The following is a 13,739-nucleotide window of genomic DNA, read 5'->3' as shown; positions in this document are numbered from 1 at the left end:
TGATCTAATGCATCAATATTGATAGTATAGTTTGTTTCCAGTATGTTTTTCATAATTTATAGTATGCATATGATGACAAGTATTCTTTGAGTTCATTGTGTTTTTTATGTATTTACTAGCTGAGTACCCGGCGTTGCCCAGTTTTTCCTTCCTAATCCTTGTTGGGGAGGAAAATCAACAAAAGGAGAAAGCTTTTGACTTCATATCCCAACCCCATATCCTGTCCTCATATCTCAACTTCATATCTCGTCCTCCTAGCCCGTCCCCCGGTCCAGTCTTCATGTCCCGTCCTCAGGTGGGACTGATTTGTGATGAAGATATTGTAAGCTGAAAATAGAAGGGGACATGGCTTTGTGGGACTGGGCATGATTTGCAAGCCAGACCGATGGACAAAAATGGTAGATAATAAAAGGGGTGGGGCTTAAACAGTGGGCGTGTCTTTGTGAGATGGGGTGTGGCTTTTAAGCCGGACTGACATATTCACCAGGAGATGCAGAGCGGTGCTTGTGGAGTAAGGTACTAGAAGTCCCATATACTTGCATGGGACATATATATACATATAAGTAACATGTGACCAAGTATTATCGAAATATCTCCAGCTGTTTGGAAGTTATGCAGTAACATATTTCCCATAGACTTGTATGGGACTTTAAACATAAACCCCGCCCCTGGCAAATGGGGGTGAGTAAGGGTTAAATCACCTATCCTATGTTTGTTGTTGGCATAAAGGTAACATTTGTGCCAAGTTTCATGTTAATATCTTTAGCCGTTTGGACGTGATGCTGGAACATACATACACACATACACACACACACACATACACACATACACACACACACATACACACATACACACACACTGACCCTGATTTACTAAGAGTGGAGTGTTTAATCTGCAGTGATTTCAATATCACTCGTCTTTTTTTTTCAAGCTCATTAACTATTCTGACGCACATTTCTTTTTTTCTGTCGCACAAATTTTGTCGCACTAGTCAATTGTGTCGCACAAACTCCGAGCTAAAGAAATTAGTTGTGAGTCAAAATGGTTTAGACTTGTTTGTTTAACCCCTTAAGGACCAAGGACGTATGGGTACGTCCTTGGTCCCGCTCCCGTGATATAACGTGGGGTCCCACGGTGACCCCACATCATATCACGGCAGGCCCGGTGTCATAATGAAGCCGGGACCCGGCCACTAATAGCGCGCGGCACTGATCGCGGTGCCGCGCGCTATTAACCCTTTAGCCGCGCTCTCAAAGCTGAGCCACGAGGCTAACAGTGAAAGTAAAAACTGCCGGTTAGCTCAGTGAGCTGTTCGGGATAGGCGCAGCGAAATCGCGGTATCCTGAACAGCTTACAGGACAGCGGGAGGATCCCTACCTGCCTCCTCGCTGTCCGATCGCCGAATGACTGCTCAGTGCCTGAGATCCAGGCATGAGAAGTTATGTGGCAGAATCATCGATCACTGGTTTCTTATGAGAAACCAGTGATCAATGATGAAGGTCAGTGTGTGCAGTGTTATAGGTCCCTATGGGAGCTATAACACTGCAAAAAAAAGTGAAAAAAAGGGAATAAAGATCATTAAACCCCTTCCCTATTAAAAGTTAGAATCACCCCCCTTTTCCCATAAAAACAAAACACAGTGTAAATAAAAATAAACATATATGGTATCGCCGCGTGAGGAAATATATTGTTAATTAAACCGCACGGTCAATGGCGTACGCGCAAAAAAATTCCAAAGTCCAAAATAGTGCATTTTTGGTCACTTTTTATATCATTTAAAAATGATCAATAAGTCCTATCAATGCAAAAATGGTACCGTTAACAACTTCAGATCACAGCGCAAAAAATGAGCACTCATACCGCCCCATACTGCATGTAGTTATGATTTTTTCCAGAAGTACGACAAAATCAAACCTATATAAGTAGGGTATCATATTAATCGTATGGACCTACAGAATATAGAGAAGGTGACATTTTTAGCAAAAAATGTACTACGTAGAAACGGAAGCCCCCAAAATTTACAAAACTGCGTTTTCTTTTCAATTTTGTCGCACAATGATTTTTTTTCCGTTTCACCGTAGATTTTTGGGCAAAATGACTGACTTCATTACAAAGTAGAATTGGTGGCGCAAAAAATAAGCCATCATATGGATTTTTAGGTGCAAAATTGAAAGAGTTATGATTTTTAAAGGCAAGGAGGAAAAAACGAAAATGCAAAAACGGAAAAAACCCCGGTCCTTAAGGGGTTAAAAATGTTTTCATGAATCAAAAGTATTCATGTGTTATTTTTCAAACATTACAAGAATTATCCTTGTTTATCAGCTTGGGTGTTAAATTGATTTAAACCTAATATTGCAAATGTGTTAAAAAGAAAAAATGTTTTAACCCCTTAACGACCATGGACGTGTATACACGTCCAGGCAGGATGAACATTCCAGCACCAGGACGTGTATACCCGTCCATGGCTCTCGTGGGTGCTGCCCAGTGCACCCACGATATTGCGGCAGGGACTCGGCTGTAACACACAGCCGGGACCCTGCAGCACTGCCGGGAGCGAAGTAGACTTCGGTCTCGGCAGTTTATCCCTTACAGCCGTGGTCGGAAGTGACCGCTGGCTGTAAGTGTTATGACAGAGGGAGGGAGCTCCCTCTGTCACCCCTGCAGCACCCCGCAGCGCGATCGCGGGGTGCTGTGTGTAATCCCCGGCGGGCGGGGACCTGCCGCACTGCCGGGACCGAAGACAACTTCGGTCCCGGCAGTTTAACCCTTAAAGCCGTGGAGTTTTAGGAGCTGTAAGGAGTTTTGACAGAGGGTGGGGGCTCCCTCTGTCTCTCTGCTTACCTGGGCAGCCGGGGGTCTTTACTAGGACCCCCAGGTCTGCCCCAGGCACGTCCTCATATGCTGCCTGCAAGTGCAAAACTAGCAGACAGCATATATCTGCAATGCTTTGGAATACTAAGTATTCCAAAGCATAAAAAAAGTGAAAAAATAAATAAAAATAAAATAAATAAGTGTATAAAAACAAGTATAAAAAAAAGTGTAAAAAATAAATTAAAAAAAGTGTGAAAAAAGTGTAAAAAAATAATAAAAACACATTTATTAAATAAATATAGTAAAAAATAAAAATGTATACTGTGTAGGATCACACGGCACACATCCGCAGCATATTACATTCTGCGGATGCCCGCCAACAGTCACAATGATGAGCTCCCTGCTGCGGCTGGGTAGCTTTGTGTGTCCACTAACAGCGGCGGATTTCCCGCCGGCAGTCATGAGCGGACACACTGAGCTACCCAGCCACAGTAGTGATCTCGCCCTTGTGACTGCTGGGGGCATCCGCGGTGTGAAATATGCTGCAGATGCGCTCTGTGTGACCCTACACTGCGTCCCATTCATTCTGCATTTCCGCAGTGTTAGAGGTATCCGTCAGCATAATGTCAAAAAGAGTGATGCTGACGTATACTGTAGCAGCTCCAGTCATTTCTGACTGCTACAGTATACATTGGCATCCCTTTTTTGACATGACAACGGACACCTATACCGCAGAAACGCAGTATGAATGGGGACTATTCATATAATGATGCCCTGAAAGCCAAAGGGGGCTCCTCTCCTTTGGGGTCCTACCACGCGGCCAAGGAACCAAATATGGCCTAAGCGGGGGTATTTCCAAACACGGGCCGAGCAGCTTAATAAAATATAGGGTGCATTTCTTGCAATATCAGAAGTGATGTACAAAAAATATGCCCCACAAATGATGCATTTGTGAAAAAAGGCAAATTTCGAATTTTTAACACTGACATTGTAATAATTCCTGCCAAAAAACGATGGTGTTAAAATACTCACTGTACCCCCTAGCGAATACCTTGAGGGGTCTAGTTTTTAAAATTGGATAATTTGGGGGGTGTTCCTATGTTCTACTACCTTAAAATTTCTGCAAACCTTGCATAGCACACAAAAAAAAAAGATGTACTTTTCAAATTTTCTAAATTTCAAGTTTAATTTTTAGGCGTCTAATTAATTTAAAATGTTAATAAAAAAAAAAATAAATCCTGTCAAAATAAAGTAGACATCTGAAAGTATAAGTTTAATAAACTATTTGGTCAGTATGTATAAATATATGCAACCTATTAGTGTTAAAATAGCAAAAAAACGTAATAAAAAAAAAAATTTCATGATTTTTTGCATTGTAAAAAAAAAACTACAAATGATATCGGCTTACTTTTACTATGTACATGAAGGACGACTTGTGACAAAAAAAAACAATGTCAGAATTATCGTGATTGGCAAAACGTTACCAGAGTTATTCTCTAATAAAGACATCCCGATTTGAAAAAACAGGCCTGGTCTTTCAGGGGCATACAGGTTTATTTGGGTTGGTCCTTAAGGGGTTAAACATTAACTATCACAAAAGCATTCAATATTTTATTCATAAAAGTGTTGAACTGTACAAAATGTTTTCAGGTTATAAAAAGTTACTTTCACACAAAACACAATGGTAAACAGTCCCTTGTTAGAAATCACTCCATTTTTTGAATTTCACTCGTCCTCATGGCTGTCGGTTATTGTGTGCCTTACACATGTCTATGTGTTTTATCAGGAGGGACAGATATTCAGACAATTTATCTTAACTTATGTCACATGTTTGTGGGTGGATCTAAAGTTTGATCTAGGGTATATATACCCATTTGGTGTCACAGCTGTATGACTATGATTAAGGACATGGCGTCCGATACTCGTCAGTTATGCTTTCAATCTTTCATCTACCGGCTCCTGATTTTCCAGGCACTGAGGTGGGGCTAGCTAATGGTCAGGTGCGGTGAGCAGAGGTGCTGGATTGCTTTTCTGAGAAAGATATCAGCAGTATATTGCTGCTAACACCTGTTGCATATGATGGAAGCCTGCATTATCCCCACAGTGCATCCTGCTGGTAGTGTATGGCACAGGACAGGTTGGGGTTAAAGAGAGATAATTGCATGTCTGTCAATCAGTGATTTGCAAAGAAGAACCACGTGCAAAAGTGATCACTGACAGATTAGTCCCGGAGAAAAATATAAGTAATACCGCAGCTCATCTCTGTATAATTGTCAGGTTCTGACATCAGAATGTGATTGTTACACATACTGCACTTTAAAGTAAATTATATATATATTTTTTTATGTTGTGTCTTTGTTACCATAGGAATTCATTTAAAGGGGTTATCCAGGAATAGAAAAACACAGCTGCTGTCTATCAAAAACCGCATCTCATCTGTCTCCAGGTTGGGTGTGGTTCTGCAGCTCAGTTCCATTGAAGTGAATGGAGCCAAGTTATAATACCACACCCAACCTGGAGACAGACGTGGAACTGTTTTTGAAAAAAATTAGCAGTGTTTTTGTATTTGTGGATAACCCCTTTTTGATTAGAAAATCAGGTGTTACATGTGTACATTCTCAATAACTAAACCCCAAGGCCGAAGCCCGGGGTGTAAACCCCTATTGCTTACCCCTTAAAAGTTAACTTTTATTAATATTGGTTAAAATGTAATTCCCACAACAAAACGATTAAAACTGACAACCATGTGATCCAAATATATCAGTGGGTGCATCTATAGGATCAATGTCCTCTCAGGTACTAGGTAGCCCTGCAGTGGCTGCCTGTTCAGGGGATCACTCTGGTGTCGCTTAAAAAATACACACAATTGCCGCCTCTACATGTTTCGCCGCCTCCGCGGCTTTCTCAAGAGGCAATGGTGGCAATGGCAGCTGCCAAAATGGCGGAGGGGGTATATATAACCCATCCCTCAGATGTCATCAATGTGGGCCCAGTCATGTTCTCCAATGTAGTCCATTGTAACAAACATTGCCACTAGGGCAACCAATAAAATGTAACTTGTAATCAGCACCATCTGTGTGCGAAAATCATTCACCAATGCGGGACCTGAATTACCTAATCCGACGATCCCACGTCATACTCCGTCATCAATTGATGTCAGCACTTACTACCGACATCATCAAGATGCGCGGCGCATGTCAGAAGCCGTCTACGGAGAACTTCAAACATCCGCCGGCCTGCTGGAATCAGCTGCGCCTGCGCTAATGTCTCCACAGATATTCTCAAATAGAGGCCGCGCATGCGCTAAAACTTAGAAAAAAACAGTGACTTGATGCTCTCTCATAGTTAGCAAATACATAATTCTAAATGCCCTCAATCTAACCCTTAGCCTTATATATAAAATACATAACGACCAGCTCTTTAAGGTAACAGTATATAGCTGTCAAGAAAAAAAGGAAGAAAAGAAAAAAGGGGGAGGAAGGGGGGCATATAATCATTTATCTTATCGTTTAGTAACCTTGTTATAATATTCCCATTCAAAACATAATAGATATAAGACAAATGAGAGAGCATCAAGTCACTGTTTTTTTCTAAGTTTTAGCGCATGCGCGGCCTCTATTTGAGAATATCTGTGGAGACATTAGCGCAGGCGCAGCTGATTCCAGCAGGCCGGCGGATGTTTGAAGTTCTCCGTAGACGGCTTCTGACATGCGCCGCGCATCTTGATGATGTCGGTAGTAAGTGCTGACATCAATTGATGACGGAGTATGACGTGGGATCGTCGGATTAGGTAATTCAGGTCCCGCATTGGTGAATGATTTTCGCACACAGATGGTGCTGATTACAAGTTACATTTTATTGGTTGCCCTAGTGGCAATGTTTGTTACAATGGACTACATTGGAGAACATGACTGGGCCCACATTGATGACATCTGAGGGATGGGTTATATATACCCCCTCCGCCATTTTGGCAGCTGCCATTGCCACCATTGCCTCTTGAGAAAGCCGCGGAGGCGGCGAAACATGTAGAGGCGGCAATTGTGTGTATTTTTTAAGCGACACCAGAGTGATCCCCTGAACAGGCAGCCACTGCAGGGCTACCTAGTACCTGAGAGGACATTGATCCTATAGATGCACCCACTGATATATTTGGATCACATGGTTGTCAGTTTTAATCGTTTTGTTGTGGGAATTACATTTTAACCAATATTAATAAAAGTTAACTTTTAAGGGGTAAGCAATAGGGGTTTACACCCCGGGCTTCGGCCTTGGGGTTTAGTTATTGAGTCTGATTTTGGCCCCTTACTACCCTAGGGTAGTTTTTTCCATACATGTGTACATTCTCTTGCTTGCCAATAAAGGTTTTATGAAAAAAATTAATAAATCAGGATGTGCATTGGTTGCTATGGACAAATATGATACTTATTCTCAAGTTTGACAGATAAAAGAAGGAACATCAATACCTGAATGAGCATTTGGACTCCACTGCGTAGATCATCCGCAATTAATCCTGTATAGAAGGATCTAATTTTTCTCTTATTTAGCCATTTAACATGTCCATCTGAGTTCAACTCTTGGAGTTTTTGTTTACGTGGGCCCTGTGTAAGAAAGAGTACAATTATACATGTGGCACAAAGAAGAATACGTAATATCTATGACTACTGGAGTTTAAATGGGTATTTCCATCTTATAAAGTGATGGCTTATTGCAAGAATATACCATTACTTTACCATTGGCACTGCCCTTCTAAGGGAAGGGGCCATAGAACTAAACCAGCGTTGCAACCTTCTTCATTCTCAGAATTGTAGTCCCCAGAGGTCAGACGACCGTTGTTCATAAGGCGATGGAATATGCAATTGATACACAAATTGGTAGGATATTTTTGACTAAAACTTCTTGCAAAGATGTTATTTTTTTTTGCTATTTTTAATATAATTTTTTATTATTATTTTATATTTTAATGCATTGCTTGAAAGTGTTTACAGAAATGTAAAAACTGCAGATTTTCCAGAGCAGAATATTGGCAGAATTTCTGCATGTTAATCCGAAGTGACGAATTCACTCCAAATCATGTAGATTTTAACGGCAGATTTGTTGTTGAGTTCCCACGGCTCGTTTGCAGTGTGGACTATGGTAATGTGAAAAACATGAATGTAGTTATTACTTACAATTTTGCTGTAGATCTAGAGCAAAATTTGAAACAATATGATTTCATTGTAGATTTGTTGTGGATTTGCAGATCTCTTTTTAAGTAAACATGGAAATCCCCAACATAACGGCACCATAAATTGACCTGCCGTGGATTGAAAATCTAGCCACTGGTCAATTTCTGCATTCATACCATGCAGATTTTTTTTTCTGCAGAATGTGAATAACAATTCTTAAAAATCTCATTCACATTACTGCTACTGTAATATGCTGCAGATTTTCTGCAGGCAAACCCACTGCTTAAAATCGGTAGATTGTGCGTGAACATACCCGGTGTGGACATAAAGGTGTGGACGTAAAGGTGTGGACGTAAAGGTGTGGACATAAAGCTTTAAAGACTACACAAACCATCAGGCCCTGGACTTGTTTCCTGTGTGAGTTGTGGGAGGAGCAGCCTTGAGAAAGCTGAGAAGGTCACATGGTTAGAGAAGCAGTGAATATAGACGAGAGATGTTTATGTGCACCTCTGCCAATAATGATGTCACAAAGCAATATGTTGGGCCCAGCAAGCATGTGTGATAGGAACTACTAGACTATCTGCCTAAAGGAAAAGATAAAAGAAACAGGGTATGTGCTCAGCAAAGATAACACCTGTACATTACAAAGTTAAATAACTTTAACATGTGCAGCTATATACAGGTAATTTAATTTGACTGGAGCTCTCCTTTAATATGTTTCTTACAATATAGGTTTCTATATTTTCACAGTACATACCTTTTAAATTCTATTCATGGAGCAAACCCTTATTGCAGCACACACAGATGCAGATTAAAGGGAATCTGTCAGCTGTATTTGCTGCAGACACCGTTGGAAAGCTGTTAGAGTAGAAAAGTAAACTGTACTTATTCTGAAGCTGATGCTGGTTGCTAAACTCATAAAATCGCCTTTATTTTCTAAGCCAAGTGTCAAGGAGGTGGAGCCGAGGTGCTCAAGTAGCAGAGCCTGGTACACCCCCTCACTTGCCCTCACCCAGCAGCCCTTCACTGACTGATGTAAAGAGTCCTTTACATTAATCAAGTAGGGGCTGGGAGATGAGATTGAGTGAGGAGTAATGCAGGCTCAGGTACTTGATAAGCTCAGCCCTGCTTCCTTGACACTTGGTCAAGAAATAAAAAGGTGATTTTCTAATTTTGGCATCCACCACCAGCTCAAGAAAAAGTACAGTCTTCTTTTATATCCTAACAGCTATCCAGTGGTGTCTGCAGATCTAAGCAGCAAATTCAGCGCACACACAGCTAATGAAACATCAATATGTGTAAAGGCTTTGTACTTACAATGATTACGTTGCCACAGATCATAAGGCTTTGCTTTTTTGTGAATGTTCCTACAAAGTCCACCAGGGCTGGCCGGAAATTTGGAGGTCCTGTCAGGACTAAACACTGTGGTCTATACAGAGAGGGTATATAAGTAAATAAATATTTCACACATAGATCAGACCTTTAGGTAAAGGCCTATCCTGTGGTTTGTGCAAGTTATAGCGAACCTGTCACTCATCAGGGAACTACAACCCCTCCCACTAAACCCTGCACACATTTCTTACTTTTTAAAAGTGTCAGAAGAACCACAAAATGCCAAAAAGTCACAACTTGTGTGCAAAGGTAACATGCTTTAATTTGTGACTTATACAACAGAAAACCGGTGTAAATAGGCTAGCAAATTCTTAAAGGGGATCCGACTGCTGGGATCCTCGCGATCTCCTGGGTCTCTCAGAGTAACGCATGCTGGGGATGGCACATGCTTCATTCATTCTCTATGGGAGCACGGAAGAGACCTGAGTGCTGTATTTAGGCTTCTCCTGTGCTCCCACAGAAATGAATGGTGTGCGTGCCATCCCCGACATGCACTCCTGTGAGACACCTGGGCCCTGTTCAGGAGATTGTAGGGGGTGCCAGTGATCAGACACTTATCCCCTATCATGTGGACAGGGGATAAGTTACCTTTTGCTGTACAAGTTTATTCAAGGGATTTTGAGCTTTTTATTAGAAAAACAGGTTTCTGATCAATGTTAAGATATACTTAAAGTGTTACTGTCGTTAGAAAAGACTTTTTTCCATTTAATACTTCCTTATAAACTAAGCATTTTCCTAATATACTTTATTAAAAGGGTTTAAAATGGCCACTATGGGTCTCTGTCTTTTTTATTTTGCAAACGAACCCAGAAAATCCAGACTTTTTGGTCCTTTAAAAAAATGTAAAAAAATTAAAAAAGGATAAAATATGTGGGGGGAGGGAGGTGTGGTTATCTCCATGCTGTTCCTCAGAGCACAGACAAGATCCAGACAGCTGCAGTCTTTAACCCCTTAAGGACCAAGGGCGTACAGGTACGCCTTTGCTCCCTGGTACTTAAGGACCAAGGGCGTACCTGTACGCCCGTGGGAATTTCGGTCCCTGCCGCGTGCCGGGCGGGGACCGGACCGGGGTGACTGCTGATATCGATCAGCAGGCACCCCGCGCCAATGCCCAGGGGGGTCATCAGACCCCCCCATGTAGGCGATCGCCGAAAATCGCAAGTGAAATCACACTTGCGATTTTCGGCGATTCCGGTGATGCGGGTCACGTGTGACCCGCTGACCCGGAGATACAAGGTGATCGGGGGTGTAGGATACACCCCCTATCACCCTCTGTATCTATGGGGAGGTGGCGATGTCGTCACCCCCCCCCCAGGATCGCTGCTATTGGCCAATAGCAGCCGGCAGGGGAGGGGTTAACGGCCCCTTCTCGCGGCTCTGCTTGCTCCGTGAGTTCATTCAGCGGCCAGAGCTGCGAGAAGGAGCCGGGGACCCCCCCTCTGTGAAGATCGGAGCCCCTCACAGAGGAAGACCCCCCTTAGAGCAGGGAGAGAGTACAGCCCCAGGGACAGGTAGGGTTAACCAGTAAAAAAAGTAAAAAGTAAAGTAAAAAAAAAAGTAAAGTAAAAAAAAAAAGTAAAGTAAAAAAAAAGTAAAGTAAAAAAAAAGTTACAATTTTTTTTTACCCCCCTGACCCCCTAATAGGACCTAAAGGGTCCGCAACAATTTTTTTTAGTGTGACCCGGGCCCTATTAGGGATTCAGGGCGCTGCATTTGGCCATTTTTTTTTTGGCTACAGCACTTTTCCCCCCCCCCATACAGTTAGCTACACCAATCACACACACTACATACTCACCCCCCCCCCCCCCAACACTGTAGAAAAAAGGCGATGGCTCGCCAGGCATTTTCGGCAGCGGAGGCATATGCTTTTCTTGCCTCCGACTCCGAATCTGTCAGTGAGGACGATGAAGATCCAACATTCCTGTGTTCTTCATCGTCCTTCTCATCATCTAGTACTGATGATGAGTCACCTATACGGCGGCGGAGACGCCGCCAGGCGAGGCCACGCACCCCCCATGATAGTGGCCCAGTGGCCGGCACTAGTGCGAGTGGTGATGCTGCTCGTACTAGGAGTCCGACCCCCCAGACAAGTTTACCAGAGCCCCCTTCCGGTGAACCTGTCTGGAGACCCCCAGAGGCTTATCAGCCACGGGTTCCGGAGTTTGTTGGCGACTCCGGAATCCGGATTGACAATTCTGGATTCACTGAAATTGACTATTTCAGTTATTTTTTCAGTGACAGTTTTGTCAATCTAATGGTGTAGCAGACGAATCTGTACGCCAGGCAGTTCATCGCCCACCACCCTGATTCTGTTTTGGCCAGGCCCAATGAATGGTACGCCATTGACGCAGCAGAGATGAGGACATTTTGGGGCCTCTTGCTGCATATGGGCCTGGTCAAAAAACCAAGTGTCAGACAGTACTGGAGCGGGGACATCTTCTACCAGACCCCGCTTTACAGTATGGTCATGGCACGGAGGCGGTACGAGGCGATTCGGAAATGCCTGCATTATGCAGATAATGCGGCATGTCCGCCCCGAGGTGATCCCGCCCATGACCGGCTTTACAAAGTGAGGCCGGTCATCCATCACTTTGGGGCCAAATTTTTGGAGGCCTATGTACCGCTCAGGGACCTCTCTGTTGAGGAGTCTCTTATCAGTTTTAAGGGGAGACTCATCTTCCGCCAGTATATTCCCTCGAAGCGGGCGCGGTATGGCGTGAAGCTCTATAAACTTTGTGAGAGTACCTCCGGGTACACTCTCAAGTTTAGAGTGTATGAGGGACGAGATTCCCGTATTGAACCCCCAGATTGTTCCCCCACTCTGGGTGTTAGCGGGAAAATCGTTTGGGAGCTTGTGCACCCTTTGCTGGATAAGGGTTACCACGTGTACGTGGACAACTTTTATACCAGCATCCCTCTCTTCAGATCCCTCGCCGCCAGATCCACGTCCGCTTGTGGGACCGTGCGGAAAAACCAGAGAGGCCTCCCTCTAAATTTTCTGCAGACACCTATGCCCAAGGGTGAGTCCCGTGCCCTTACGCATGAAAACCTGTTGTTGGTCAGGTATAAGGATAAGAGGGATGTCCTTATGCTGACCACTATTCATGGTAACGGCAGCTCACCTGTCCCTGTGCGAGGTACCACAACACCGGTCCTCAAGCCCGATTGTATTCTGGACTACAATCGGTATATGGGGGGAGTTGATTTTTCTGATCAAGTCCTCAAGCCATACATGGCCATGCGGAAAACACGGGTATGGTACAAAAAAGTTGCGGTCTACATGGTACAGGTTGCCATGTACAACTCTTTTGTACTGTCCCAGTACGCTGGCAACACAGGGACATTCCTCCAGTTCCAAGAAGAAGTCCTAAAGGTCCTGATCTTTGGCGACCGGGAAAGAGCAGGCCGGACTTCCCAAGGAACTGGAGTTATAGGTGCCAGGATCGTCCCAGGCCAACACTTTCCAGGTGAAGTCCCCCATACTGGAAAGAAGGGACGATCCCAGAAAAAATGCAGAGTGTGTAACAGGAGGGGGATTCGGAAGGACACCACCACTCAGTGTGACACTTGCCCCGATCATCCGGGCCTCTGCATTAAAAACTGCTTCAGGGAGTATCACACTTCCATGCAGTACAAAATTTTCCCTTTTCATTTAAATTTTCCATAATTTGACCCCAATGTACCATGTCCAGAGTACATTCCAAATTTTAACACCATAAAACCACTAAATTGCCCCAAAAAACTCATCTAAAAAAAAAAAAAAACTGATGAGACCTCTGGGGGTATTTTTTTCTCTGGGTCATGGGTTACTGAGTCACTATCATCGGGGACTTTTTTTGTTGCCTCAAATGTGCAGCGCTCTCTCTCCACCTGAGCGGGGTGCGCATTTGAGGCAACAGGTTAGGGACGGCCACACACGTCACATTCCCAGAATGAGGATTCAGAGCATAGGGTTTGGGGTGGGCATATTTTTTAGTTTTGGCTATGCTCTGGGTCATCATTCTGGGACCATAACCTGTTTTATAATTTTATGTCCCACTGTACCCCATTTTAGTTATTTTGTGTACCCCAGTTATTTACCCCATGTAATGCCACTTGAGGGGGGGTCCCACTGTTCTGGCTCCTTATGCCGCAACGCAGAAGCTCAAGGCCCCTGAATGCAACCTGCTCCTCTCAGACCAGTGTGCAAGCTGTTTACGCCCAGACTTGAGGTAAGTCCTTACTCCAAAGAAATGTATTTACAAACTTACGGTGACATTTTCTCCTTTTACCACTTGTGAAAATGAAAAATTTGGTGTAACCCCAGCATTTTAGTGTAAAAAAATCCAATTTTTCATTTTCACATCCCACTTCATGAATATTTATCAAACA

At 43.4% G+C, this 13,739-nt stretch overlaps 1 protein-coding gene across 1 annotated transcript in view; it reads right to left on the bottom strand.

Moving 5' to 3' along the window:
- The window catches only part of SLC12A3 (solute carrier family 12 member 3), a 77,554-nt gene that overhangs the window by 27,619 nt on the left and 36,196 nt on the right, over window positions 1-13,739 (bottom strand). The window contains exons 17-18 of the mRNA XM_056526193.1: window positions 9,294-9,405; window positions 7,275-7,409 (exon numbers count right to left, since the gene is read on the bottom strand). Of these exons, the coding sequence (XP_056382168.1) occupies window positions 7,275-7,409; window positions 9,294-9,405 (247 nt within the window). The remainder of the gene's footprint in view (window positions 1-7,274; window positions 7,410-9,293; window positions 9,406-13,739) is intronic.

Source organism: Hyla sarda, chromosome 6 (genome assembly GCF_029499605.1).
Source record: "Hyla sarda isolate aHylSar1 chromosome 6, aHylSar1.hap1, whole genome shotgun sequence".
NCBI lineage: Eukaryota > Metazoa > Chordata > Amphibia > Anura > Hylidae > Hyla > Hyla sarda.
Note: the sequence above shows the minus strand (reverse complement) of the source record. Positions and strands in the feature narration are given on the sequence as shown.